The sequence below is a fragment of the Ceratotherium simum genome, chromosome 37, assembly GCF_057802395.1.
Source record: "Ceratotherium simum simum isolate JZ-2026a chromosome 37, ASM5780239v1, whole genome shotgun sequence".
Classification (NCBI taxonomy): Eukaryota; Metazoa; Chordata; class Mammalia; order Perissodactyla; family Rhinocerotidae; genus Ceratotherium; species Ceratotherium simum.
Window position 1 is genome coordinate 10,479,469 of NC_141936.1, and position 14,152 is coordinate 10,493,620.

A 14,152-nucleotide genomic window follows, 5' to 3' on the forward strand; every position below is an offset into this window, starting at 1 on the left:
AGCCATAAGTTCCCCATGAGTGGAAGGGTGTGGGAATAAGTTCTTGGACTATGAATTCTGTCCCTGGAGCGCCTCTATGTGACACTACCTCTATGTTGGAAAGACCATGGACACAGATGACCAGGTGAATGCCAGGGATAACGGAGCTCTGCAGCTGTGGGAGCCTGGAGGAAGATGCCCCATGACTTAGCTTGGCATGTAATGTGTAGAGATGCCATCTCTGAATGGCCAAGGAGTATAGTAATGGCAACCACTGGGGTTGAAGGCTAAGGCTCTACCCTCATTTTCTGAGCCCTTGGAAGACTTGGTGCTTTGTTCTATGTAAGGAAGATGGAGGAGTCCACAAAATTGATTAAGGCTGGATTTTTCACCAATCTCAATATGTAGTACTTTTAGACAGATTTAATTTCATTTAGTGAAGTTAAAAATTTGACATTGTTTGCACCAACGTATTGGGGAATAACAAATACGTGTTAAAAACAATAAGATTTATAGACCAAAATAAGAATTAGTCAATGAATGAGCCCTATGGTGAGCAAGGGAAATCACAATTTTTTCCTTTTTTTGGTGATAATATATGTGGCAATAACATGTGAATCCCTACCTACTACAATTTCTATGTATGTGGGTGGTGTGTCTGTGCTTGAAAAATAAATGTCCAGAAGGATAGGCACCTGGCTCCTCTCCTGGGACCACCTAAGCAGAAAGAGAGTCTGAGGAGAACTATGTGGTGGAGAAACATTTCATCCAATGGGTAGCAGCTCTACACCAAATCATCCTGTCTACAGCAGAGCTGGAAGGAGGAATTCACATCCTCGTGTGACAATCTAGGTACAAAATAATGCACAGACTTGGGGAATGGCCCACCCACTGATGGGTGGTTGGGACTCTGGTAGGTGGAGAGGAAATTGGGAGGTGACAGGGAGCACTGTTCTACCTCTTCCTTCTAGAAACACTCACTCATTACGCTTTGTGGAGGCTCTCGGATTTTTTTTCCTAACACTCCACTTCTTTCTTTTTAGGTTCCTTACTTAGAATGTTGGAATTCCTTGGGGCTCTGTCCTATGTCCCTTCCTCATTTCACTCTCCTGGATGACCACAACTACTCTCATGACCACATCTACCACATTTAGCTCCAGACTTTAAGACCTGTATCTCTGGTCTCCTTTTGAACCTCCAAACATCCAAACTCTATTTTCCACCATGTCCAGTTAGATGTCTTTCTTCACATCTAAACTGCATCCTACCCCAACCACATTCCTTCTCTCCTCTTTTAGTGCTCCCCATCTCACCAAGCATCGCACCATCCACCTAGGAGCCCCATCCCAGATGTCCAATCCATTTCCAATCCTGCTGATCCCAATTTTTAAATATCTCATCTCATTTTCAGTGCTTCTCTGAGGTCCTCTGCTACAAGGATGCAGAGGCCCTACTTATAATACTATCCTATTAGCCAAAGCAGAGTGGCCTGCTATTTGGGTTACAAATCCTCACAGTCAGAACATCATCTTGGGCCCAATGAGCTGAACTGAATAAGGATATACCTTAATTTGTAAATTCGCTTCATTTATAAATTCAATATAAGAAGAAGAGACACAAAAGTCACATTTATGAGGAAATTCCAGGCTACAAGATATATCTTGCCTGTGTGCTCCTTTTCAATAGGAAAACTTGTGGAATGGCCTGGTAGGGACATCCTTGGGCACATCCCTACGTAGGCCTGGGTTGCCCTGGCATGGGGCCATGTAACTGTTTTTCCTTTTTGTCATAACAGATGAGACTCATGGATGCTGACCACTATTTTTAGGCTGCTGGGTCAAGGTTTGTGAACCATCATCCTATAAAGTACACTGCCAGTGGGCCCTGGAAAAGAATGAATAACACATGTGAATCGCACGCTTGAAGTTCCATCATCTAGGAAGGCTGCAACCTTGATGTATGTCTCTTTAATCTTTTTAGCAAGAAATTTATCCTTTTGTTTAGCAGTGGTTCTCAACCTGCTGTACAGTAGAATCACCTGGGGAACTTTAAAGAAATTCTGATGCCTGGGGCCCCATTCCCAAAGATTTGGATTCAATTAGTCTGGGTTGGGGCATAGGCAGTATGGTTTAATGTGCAGTCACTAGTTGAGACCTCTGGTCTTCTAAAGCAGCGGTCTCTGAACCAGCAGCATCAACATCATCTGGAACTTGTTAGAAATGCAAATTCTTGGGCTCCACCCCTCACCTACTGAATCAGAAGCCCAGGAGATTCTGATGGACACTACAGATTGGAGTGCACCAGTCTACAGTGGCCCACAACTTTGTGCATTCAAAGCACCAGAGGAGCTTTGGAAAATCTCGATCGTTAGGTGGGCAGCTCAGAACAATAACATCAGAACCTCTGGGATGGGACCCCCCAGGTAACTGGAATGTGCAGCCAAGGTTTAGAGCCCAAGATCTAGAGGAATTTCTCCCAAGCAAGGGCTGGGAGTTGTATGTAGAATCATTGTTAGCCTACAAACTCTGTTAAAAGAAAGGTTATGAAAAGGGGAGAGGACATCCTTGCTGAAAGAGTTGCTTTTTCATCTTCACAGAGGGCTTGGCCATGGACTGTGAGAAATAACTCTCCATGTCCACTTCAGTTAAAAAAATGTTACATGGACCCCAGAGAGGAGAGCTGTTCCACTACTCAAGTGTGGATATACCTAGATCTTGCTGGGCAACGCATTTGCTAGGAAACCAGAGGGCATGGCAACCCTTTTCTATCTCCTCTCTGTTGGTGTCCTCTATCAGTCCAGCTGCACAACATTCTATAGTGAGAGGCACCCCCTGGAGTTGTGAAAAAGGGTGACGCTGCCTAAAATGTCCACCTTATTGCAATGAAAGCATCTAAGTATGATTTAGCTTAGAAAGAGGAGTCATCTATGATTTTAGCAGGCCTTAAAGCAAGCAGTCATATGGCAAGTAGAGAATGGACAGAGCCTGTGGGATCAGAATGGTCTGCACATTATTGAGCACCCACCAAGCAGTCTGAGTAAAAATGCCTGTGATTTGCTAGATGGTTATGATTTCAGTCCTAACCAGCTCAGCACCTTGGTGTCTCCCCCAGGATGGGCTATAGAGGTTTCATAAAGGACCCACTTGCCCTGCGTACATTTCTCTGCAGGACTCATAACAGGGTCTGCACCTTGAACTCACCAGCTTGGCCTGGCTTGTTCCTTCTGGCTGATGCTTAAAACCATCTTAGCCCTGCCTTCACATTGGAGTGGATGTTTAGGATTTTCCTTCCTTTCCCTATTGTCTTCTTTAAAATGCTGCTGTCCTCTCAAATTTGCTCCTTACCCCTAATCTGCAGGCCAGCTCTGCCCATTACCACTTCAAGCCCCATCTCTAGAGACCTCAGTGGTCTAGAGCTCTGTCTCCCATACTCACTTTTTAGGGGAAATGAGGAAATGGGAAGGTTTCCACTGAACAAATGGAAAGGATGCTTTCACCCTGAGATACCCTACCCCGGAACCATCTACCTGGCGTAGGTGATGCGTCTGCTGTTCTCTGCTCATCACACACAGCAACATGTTCCCACTGAGTGTGAGTGTGCTTCAGGGAAAAGCAGCAATGACACAGACAATGTACCAAGGGAAAAGGCCTGGATTATTCTGGGGTACAGGTGGGAGTTAGTACTTACATAAGGGTCAACTAAGGCATTGTCACGAGACTCTGGTACTGTCATCTGAAAAGAGAGAATGATTGAGTGACAATATTGAATATGATATTTCACTAACCACACACTTGAGCAGACTTCTTTATGTAAGAGATTTATGCCACAGCCCTCCCTTTGTTTCATATCTGCTTTTATGGGTCTGTATATCTAATTAGAGAATAAAAAAGCATTAAATCATGTGTCAGTGACAGTTTGGCCCAATGCAAGTTCCATTCCCTGGCTCTCAGACTCTAGGAAAGACTTTGTGAAGCCATGCAGGGAGTATGGCCCTGAAGTCCACAGATGGATTTGGAGCTGCAGTGAGAGAATCAGGCTGAGGACTCATCACCCACCACCTCCAGTGACCACAGGGCCCAGAGTCTTGGATGCCGTGCAAGTGTCCCAGAGAATTCCACCACCTCAGTTTTTATCTCCAGCCTGGGGTAGAAAGGCCATTGACAAAACACCCAGTGTGCTCCAAGGCATAATGACCTGGGAGGTGGCCATGTCACTGGCCTCTCTGAGTAGCCTAGAATCCCCCACCCAACCCCATTAGTTATTCTCCCATGTTAGAAGATGAAGTTGAAACGATCCTTTGGGGCTATCATTTTGGCCTCCTTGGCATTGCCATTGGCCAAGCACATCACCTGGTGCTTCATAGTTGCCCCATAGCTGTTTGTTGAATGGATGGATGTGTGCACGAACAAATGAACACAGCTGTCGCTCAAGAGAAGAGATTTTTTAGCAGCCAGTAAATGATCACCTTGGACTTTTATATCTTACTATCTTGGAGCACCTCAGCTATCACTAGTGGGTTTAACAGGAAACTTACAAGTAGGGAAGCTGCCAGCAGCACCACCTGCTACCTGCCATTTGACGCTGAGAGGGACACAAGCAACAGAAGATAAGGGGCTGGGAAGGAAGAGACCCTCTGAAAACGGAGGCGTGATACCTTAAGAGCTGTAAGCCTAGAGGGAACAGCGAGAGGGTGCCTGTGATGAAGGGATGGGAGATGGCCAACTCAATTAATTAACACATACTGAGTTACCCTTGGCTCCCTAGGACTGGGTAGAGATGTTTGGTCTTAATGAACAGATCAAATAACATCTCTTTCTTCAGAAAACCCAGTGGATGCAGAACCTAGTTACTGAGTCTCTAGCATGAAGTCAGCGGGGCAGGTAGCCCCAGAAACCAGCTTTGTGAAGACCACGACTTTATCGTGTGGCAGAGACAGCCAAGGTCACCTATGTTGGAGGTTAGGAAAATGGAAATTCTTGCATCTCTTTCTTCACCACACAGGTTCTCTCTCACATCCAGTCTTGGAGAGACCATGGAAGGCATCAACTATCTCACCAACTTCCCTGGAATCCACACAGCATGGAAATCACTGATCCATGAACTCCACATACTACTTCGAAGGAAAGAGAATTCACCTTCATAGATGGAACTGAGGTCTGCAAAGCCCCTCTGATGGAGCCAAAGAGCCTTTCTTCCACAAAGGAAAATATTTTCCAGGTCAGCAGCCTCTCCCACAGGGCACATCTGCCTCCTAGCCTCTCTATTCTCTGAGGTGTCATCTCCATAAAGGAAAAAAAAATTTTCCCTTGAAGAAGGACTTAGTGTGAGTGTGTGTGTGTGCATGTGAAGGAAAGCAAATATACAAAAGAAAAGGAGAGAATGTGCTTTTGGTTATTGGCTTCCCTGGGTAACATATGGCTATCTGTCCATTCCAAGGGAGAATTCTCTACATTAGGTTGGCTGGAGTGACCATGGGACATTTCTGGGTAAACTTTTGCTCCATTCTTATTTAATTAAAGCCAGAACCCAGGGCTGGCCCCATGGCTTAGCGGTTAAGTGTGCGCGCTCTGCTACTGGCGGCCTGGGTTTGGATCCCAGGCGCGCACTGACGCACTGCTTCTCTGGCCATGCTGAGGCCACGTCCCACATACAGCAACTAGAAGGATGGGCAACTATGACATACAACTATCTACTGGGGCTTTGGGGGACAAAAAAGGAGGAGGATTGGCAATAGATGTTAGCTCAGAGCCGGTCTTCCTCAGCAAAAAGAGGAGGATTAGCATGGATGTTAGCTCAGGGCTGATCTTCCTCACACACACACACACACACACACACACACACACACACAAAGCCAGAACCCAGAAAAACCAATGAAAAAACAATCAGTGTTGCAAAGGCCACAGTCATTAAATGTATCATTTTGTGTATTTCAAAATCATGCTTTTCCAACTCCAGCCCCAACTTTTGTGTTTAATTTTAAGACACTATGGCATGTATATCTTTTTCTAAAACAAACATATAAGGCCAGTTCTGTTTCATTATCTATTTTTAAATATTATTCCCACCTCTATCTCAAACGTTTTAATGCTCAAAGAAGTCCCGGCCTCCTACACTGTAAGGTTTGAAAGCAGCAAGTGCACCATATTATAAACCAAGTTTAATCATAATTGGTTAATTTAGAAACTATTAAAAATAAGGTCAAAGAGAGGAAAATCAACAACATAATAGATAAGCCATTGGCAGAAGGTCATGTAATAATCACCTTTTTTCTTGTTCGTGGCGGGTTTGGTAGAAATCCTTTCTGAAAGAGAAATGAGATTAATGCTATGATGGATATTTGTTTTTCTTTTGTGAGCCTGGTATTGCCAACTTCCTACCAGATATGGCCCATTGTCAACACAAAGTCAAGGTATCTTCATGGAAAATAACCTCTCTCTCCAAATCTGTAAGATGCTGGTCCCTGTTATCCAGACTCAGCTCTATAAAAAACACCCTCTCTCTTGCTCTCCTGATAAAGTCTTGCCAGGTTTTCCTTCACAACCTCATCTACACCCACTGCTTCCTTTCCATTCCCCACAACCCCACACCGTGCCCCGGAGCTTGTGTATTTATACCTCACATCCTACAACTACTCCATTAGAACACACCTGGTGAGTGACTGGAAGGTGTCAGGCCTAAGTGGCCTTGGGCACACAAAAGTGTCCAGACCTTTGGGGAGACAAAGGGAAAAAGCAGGCATGTAATGGGTGAGGATGACAGAGTGTAAACTGTCCTCTTGAAGAGTATTTTGGAATCTAGAGATGGATGAGTGTGGTAGGTTGAAAATGGTCCCCCAAAGATGTTCACGTCCTAATCCTCAGACCTATGAATACATTAACTTACGTGGTAAAAGGGATTTTACAGATGTAATTAAATTAAATAATCTCCTTGAAATGAGGAGATTATTCTGATTATCTGGGTGGGCCCAATGTAATGTAATCATAAGGATCCTTATAAGAGGGAGTCAGGAGGATCAGAGTGAGTAGTAAGAGATGTGATGATAGAACAAGAAGTGGGAGTGATGTGAGGAAGGGGCCATGTGCCAAGGAATGCAGGCAGTGTTTAGAAACAAAACAGCAAGAAACAGATTCTCCCTGGAAGGCTCCAGAAGGAACCAACTCTGTCAGCACCTTGACTTGAGCCTAGTAGAACTGATTTCAGACTTCTGGCCTCCAGAACTATAAAATAATAGACCTGTACTTTTTTTAAGCCACTAAGTTTGTGGAAAGTTGTTACAGCAGCAATAGGAAACAAATACAGTGAGTTTTAAAGGACTTCAGAGAGTGTGCCATTTGAGATGGGCCTTGTAATTTGAGTGACAGTGTATCAGGCAGAAAGGCAGTGAAGGTCATTTGAGGTCTCCATGGCTTCAAGCCCTCCACCCTCCAATCCATCTTGCATTTTCCAGTCAGATTAATGCTTCTTAAATACTATTTCAACTATGTCACTCAGTCCTTAACTCAAATCTCCCATGATTAAAGGAAGGGTTTAGCTTCCTTGCTCTGGCCTCAAGACCTCTACTATCAGCCCAGCCCGTGTATTGAACTTTATTACCTACTACTTTGTAACAAGTCATGGAGAGGGTTTTCATGCCATCCTTTCTATGTAGAATACCTTGTTCCTGCATTTTTGTTTGTCAGAACTATTCTTCTAAGACCCAGCTCAGTGCAAACTGTTCCATGAGACTGTCCTCAACCTCAAAGCCAGAAATGACCTTCCTTCCCTCAAGCTACTGCATCTCTTTCTGCCAGCATCTCTCGTTGCTGCACTGATGCGCTGTGCAGTCCTGTGGTTATGAATGTGCAGCCTTCCTCCTGGTTAGAGACTGGGGCTCACACCTTATAGTCCTTGTGGCTTTACATACATCTCAATGGATATTTGCTGAGCAAACAGCTTCTCATGATCATTGGAGTGGCGCAAGAAAGGGCTGTCTGGGGTGTATGATAGAGTCAGAAGGCACGGGTTCATCAGCAACCAAGACCTTGCCTATTTTGTCCACATCAGGGAGTTGATATGAAGACCAAAGGAGGTATCTGAAAATGCAGTTTATTTATATTCTCTTTCAAGAATGAATTTCAGATGGTTATCAAAAGAAGTAATATTGAAATATTCTGTAATCTAGGAAACACGCATACTGACGTATTATTTTCAGAATCATAGTTCTTCTGTTACTTTAAACATTGGCCCCCAAAATCTAAGACCCTCTTTCCTCAATTTAAATTACTTTCCTGTGACCAGATTACACAGTGGCAATTATTAGTGGCAGAATCAAGGCTATAATTTACTGTCCTACCTTCAAAAGGATAAGAGTTCATGCATTTAGAGGATTAAGCTGTAATGTAAGCCAGACAAGATAACACCTGAGTGGAATGTTAGTAACAACATATGCATTGTGACCTGGGCAAGGGGGGTCATGACGGTTTTCTGGACACTGAGAAATTCTGCTAAAGCCTGGAGTTGGTGAATCGTGACACTAAATCTTTGATTTCAGCCCTTTGTCACTAGAATACCTCAATCAGGATTTTCAGGGGCCATCCGCCGCAGCGTATAGTCAGCCTCCAGTTCTTGGATGCTCCGTAGTTTCCTTTAACTTCAAATTCCCTGAGGGTGAACCACCTTTCATCCTCACTCTGTATACACTTCTCCGAGACTCCTGTGAGATCAAGACAAGCTGAGCTCCCTTCGTCACCAGGGAGTATCCCTGACTATGAAAACCCCAGAACTCGGCCTCCCACCACGTGGATCTGGGCCACCTGTTTTGGGCTCAGAATCAGCAGCCGGAGAGCTGAGTTCCCCCTCTGGGGCCCCACAGCAGCCTGAAAGGCGAGGGTGAAAGGGGACTTCCTGCCGTGTGTGCGCACGTCTTTGACCTTCGTGCAACAATTACCACCAACATTTACTTTTAAAAAGCATTTTACTACGTTCAAAAGAGATAAACAACGAACAGCTCTAAAGAAGAATGAGCAGGATTCTTTCCCTTCCCTTCTCTGAGACCTGAGAGAGAGCCAGGCTGAGTTTCAGGGGCAGCAGATGAGGGCACTGGAGGCTGTATGGCAGCTGCCTCCATGGCCACATCTCCCTCGTCTTGTACAATGTTGATTGTCCAGCTAATGGTAATCAATTATGTCTCATATTTTGGGCTCATGGCTATTTTATGTTAAAAGTGATTACAGAAATGTTATCAAGTGGGAAAAGTTAAATTATACATATGCATTATAGTCATAGGGCAAACATTTATCCTTGTTGGTGCCTAAAGAACTATATTTTGGGAGGGGGGAATCAATCATGACAGATGAACATTTGTACTGTATTTTAGCAATTATAATTTGCAAAGTATTTTATATCTATTATCTCATTTTTTTTCTCATAATAATATGGTGAGGCGGGCCAGCCCCAGTGGCGTAGTGGTTAAGTTTGGTGTGCTCTGCTTCAGTGGCCTGAGTTCAGTTCCCAGGCGTGGACCTACACTACTTGTCTGCCAGTGGCCATGCTGTAGGCGTGGCTCACATGCAAAATAGAGGAAGATTGGCAGCAGATGTTAGCTCAGGGCAAATCTTCCTCAGCAAAAAAAAAAAAAAAAAATACAGTGAGGCAAGTTTTATTATTATTCCCATTTTGTAAAGGAGGAAGTTCAGGATGAGAAAGACCGAGTAACTTGGCCCAGACAAAACAGCCACTCTTGGCATAGCTGAAACTTGAATCCAGGTCTTCTGATTCTGCATCCTGTGCTCCTCCTGGTTAGCACAAGGCCGTACAGATGTTATAGGGAACGGGGCTGTGAAGGTTGTTGTTGGGTTTCTCAAGTGTGTCCATTTTCCACCCTGATATTGAAGCACTTGCTCTTGTATTAGGTGCTGGATGGGTGTGCTGTGGACCTTTCCCTTGGGGGAAAGTGGAGATGGCCTGTTAGGCTAATGTTCATAAATTTTTAAAAGTGTGGAAATGCCATCTTTCCTCCAGCCTATCTGGGACGCTGTGCAGAAACGAGCTAACAGAGCAGTCCTGAGACTGCTATCTTTAGCAAGGTCTGCTTGCAAGTTTGGCCCTTGTCTGGCATCTAGGAACTGGATTTTGCAAAGGGTCCCACCTTTGCCAGAACTTAAAAGAGTGGCTCACTGCGCCTAAACTGTTGATACAAACAATATGATTTATGCTGAACACTGTGTTCCTTCTGGGAATCTGGAATTTTGGCATGTGCTAGGCAGAGGGTACCTACATAGCTAACCCCTGATAAAGACCCTGGACTCCTAGGCTCAGGGCAGCTTCCCTGGGGGACAACATTTCACACATGTTGTTACAATTTGTTGCTGGAAAATTAAGTGTATCCTGTGTGACTCCACTGGGAGAGGACTCTTGGAAATTGGTACCTAGTTTCCTTTGGACCTTGTCCATGTGCCTTTTCCTTTGCTGATTTTGCTTTGTATTCTTTCAATTTAATAAACCACGGCCAGGAATCCGATTATATGCTGAGTCCTATGAGTCCTCCTAGTGAATCACCAAACCTGAGGATGGTTTCGAGACCCCCAACACAGGTGTTTACCCCCTGAACAATATATGAGTCACATGAGTATTTTCTAGTTGAAAAGCATAGAAGACCATGAAACCCACCTTGTTTCATTTTCTCCTTATATAAAGTCCCCTTCACCTCACCACAGGTCACGGGAAGTTCAGGAGGTCGAAAATTCATCTTTTTGTCTCTGGGAATTCTTGGACCTGCAAGGAAGCATTATTTTTTTCATTCCATCTTTCTCTACAGCTGTACTCTGTCTCTCCTCACCCATCTTGAGATCCTTCTTTTAGAACTTAGAGTGTATTTGAGGGATTTTACCCATGAATTAGCTATATTTCTAGGTCTTTCTTTTATGGCATATTAGATAAATGAAGAAAATATTCTCCGCTCCTGTCCTCTAAAATCCTGCGTAAAAGCCTCAGGTGGAAGGATCTGAATTCCCGTGCTTCATGGCCAGAACTGCCTATTGCACAATGATTTTCCTCCTGATGTTTTGAAGGGAGATTTCTAGTCATATTATTGCTTTGAAGTTATGTAGATGGAGAAAAACCCCGTCAAATTTAAGCTTTGTCTCCTCATTGGAGGCATCAGCTGTGGGAACAGAAAGCAGGATTGCAATGGGGCACCTAGCAAGGGCAGTGTCTGTCTTCCTTCCTTGCTCTCTGCTTTGTTTTACTTCTCCCTCATGTGAGCTTTCTCTGTGGCTAAATAGGAAACTCAGAGTGTGGGGTGCTCTAGAAGAAACTGAAAATTGCTCAGGAAGAGGGCCTCTGCACCTTTGGGTGGGGGCACTGGGATCTGATTCCGTTGAAGCAGGTGTTGAAAGTCTTACAATTAACTTCAGTAGCAGGAGCGTGTGCTCCTGCCCTTCTGGCCAACATTGAGGGGGATCCATGTGGGGCTTCTCTCTGAGACAGGGAGATGGGCTGTCCATGGTCCTTCCAGAGTCAGTTCAGAGATACATAGACCATAAGAGCTGGGCGGGGGCCTAGGAGGCCACTCAGTCTAATTCACCTGCCACCCACCCATTCACAGATGGGGAAATGGTGGCAAAAAAGATTAAATGACAAGCCAAAGTCACACAATCAAAGGAAGTTTAGGAATTAGGATTCAGGTCTTATATTACTACCCAGGGTCACCCTTGTGGGCATTCTGTGGCTTTCTATATGAGCAAGAGAAGGGTCAGCTAAATATCATGTGAGTCACACACTTTATATTTTTTCTTTATATTTTCCTCCTCAAAAGTTATCAGTGCAGTGAAGGGAGCCCTGCACAGGCCCAAGGAGGCCTGGGGTCTCTCCCAGATAATTGGCTAATCAATGGAGTGGGTGTTATCACCATCCTGTCATGTTGTTGAAGTTGACCAAGGCCAATGAATATCCTTATATTTGTTACTGGCTCTATAAGCCAATTAAGAAAATTGATTGATCACTCAAAACACAGATTATAAAATAAAAATTTAGATGCTTAATTATTAAAAGTATATTAATCACTTCTTTTTACCTCTTTTTCTGCGTCTTTTCAAAGGCCCAGTGATGACTGTTTTTCTCCCTGAGAAAGTAGAAAAATAACATAAATGTCTCTTGTTTATAACATTGCATTGTAAACAGTAGTGTTTTACAAAACCACCATTCAAAAGTGACTTTTCAGGAGCCTGTCTAGTACTTCAAGAAAAATATCGAATGCCTAAATCAGGAGTTAGGAACTTTTTCTGGAGAGGGCCAGATAGTAATTATTTAAGGTCTGTAATCTCTCTTGTGACTACTTAACTCTGCTGTTGCATTGTGAAAACATCCATAGACAGTATGTAAATGGAAAGATGTGGCTGTGGCTGTGTTCTAATAAAACTTTATTTACAAAACACTCAGTGGGCTGGGATTTGCCCCGCGGGCCATAGTTTGCTGAACCCTGGCCTAGACTAGTTACAAAAATGATACTTAACTGAGATTCATCCTGTATTTCTTTTACTAATATCTCCAAATCACTTCAAATAAATATGAAACAGTGTTTTATGTATTTCCCAAGCAACAGGGTGAGAAGAAGAATGAAATTGGACATCTGTTGAGTGCTCATTATATGCCAGGAACCATCCTTAGACCTTGCCTCTATTAACTTACTTCATCCTTAGAACAAATTTATTAAATAGGGACTAATACTACCTTCGTTTTACAGATGAGGAAATCGGTGTACACAGATAAAAATACAAATTAAATAAAAGTATTGAAGATTTCCTTTGATAAAGAGACAGAGATAAAAGGCAATAATATAAGGTCTCAAGGGAGACCTCGTGGCGGATTATACTGATCAGATAGCTGCCACAAACCTAAATTTGAAAGTAGATTTTTGTACTGAAGATGGTGGCAAAAATGAGCAAGGACTTCAAAACTAACCCAACGAAGGAGAACTTATAGAAACTGATGCCCGAGTTCTAAAAGTTGTAGGGTTAGAGATAACACAAAGTGTTGACACAAAGATGTCTCAGAAGGTTGTAGCATCTGATTTATGTGTTGATTGCGCCCAAAAAAAGAGCGAGTCATGTCCATCTGCATGTTTAGGTCTGCCGTCATTCAAAGGTGTTTGAATGTTGAAGTCGGGAACATACAGTGGGTGGTCTTTCTTTCTAAAGGTCTGTGCTCATCGTTCTGGGCCCACGGCTGGCATCCTGGGGTGCTAATTTCGGTAGTGCAGGTCTCAGAAGAAAATCTCCTCAGGTGCTCAGTCATGACTGATCTTTTCTTTAAGCAGATTATGATCAGGTGAGGCTGGAAAGGAATCTTTCCTTCAATCAAGTACAAAGAGTTTTCAAGTTGGTGATGTTATTTCATTTTCTGGGTCTTTGCCATAATAATTACTCAAAAGGTATTTTTTTTTAACCTCATCAAGATAAAAATGAGACATTTATTGATGATTCCCTCCCAAGAGGAATCACATCCCAAGATCAAGCATGTTCTACTTTATAAGGTGTTGCCTTTAAGAAGTTTATCAAGATATTATGGAGGTACATTGAAAGGAGAGATTGTTAACCCTGCATAAAAGAATCATAAGTAGATGAAGTTTTCTCAAAAAATTGCTCTAGATTGATCAATTACAAGAACGTGATTGTGTCAAATATAGAGGTTGGTATGGTTGCCAGGTGTAAAAGGTCATCCACACAGGTGTGGCTCTCTGTGGCTCAATCCTCTCCTGTCACTCATGATGCTGAGTGATAGGAAAATTGGCCAGTTCTGATTCTCTCTTTCGTTCTCTCTCTCTCTCTTTTCCTGCAAGGGTCAAGGCCTACTGTCCCATGCGAAGACACCCGTGTGCTCTCTGCTTTCTCCTTGCTCTGTCTATCCTCTCCTTCCCCCTAAGATGACCAAATTGAAACCCCAGCCCCGGCTATAAACTGAGTTCATTCAGCAGTAGCCATTATTGGCAAATATACACTCTCTTGCTCTCAGTTTCTCTCTCTTCAAATCCTTCTGGGACAAGTGTGTGAGCTAGACTCCACTTTCATCAAAACTTATTGCAGAGAAATGACTTCAGGGCAAACAAACAGAAGCTCATTGTGCTCCAGCCCAGTTCTCAGCACAGAGAAATTTGGGCTGAAGACTAGATCACAGGTATCAAAGTGTTGCTGAGCTT

The 14,152-nt window shown here is 43.5% G+C and overlaps 1 protein-coding gene across 4 annotated transcripts in view; it reads right to left on the reverse strand.

Annotated features, from left to right (window-relative positions):
- SP100 (SP100 nuclear body protein) overlaps positions 1–14,152 on the reverse strand; it is a 91,955-nt gene that overhangs the window by 4,321 nt on the left and 73,482 nt on the right. For 3 of the 4 annotated variants that reach the window (XM_087424711.1, XM_087424710.1, XM_087424709.1), the window contains 5 exons: positions 12,032–12,079; positions 10,627–10,731; positions 8,529–8,671; positions 6,242–6,280; positions 3,667–3,711 (listed from right to left, as the gene is read on the reverse strand). In XM_087424711.1, the coding sequence (XP_087280837.1) occupies positions 3,667–3,711; positions 6,242–6,280; positions 8,529–8,671; positions 10,627–10,731; positions 12,032–12,079 (380 nt within the window). The remainder of the gene's footprint in view (positions 1–3,666; positions 3,712–6,241; positions 6,281–8,528; positions 8,672–10,626; positions 10,732–12,031; positions 12,080–14,152) is intronic. The other variant, XM_087424712.1, reaches the window with a different exon arrangement.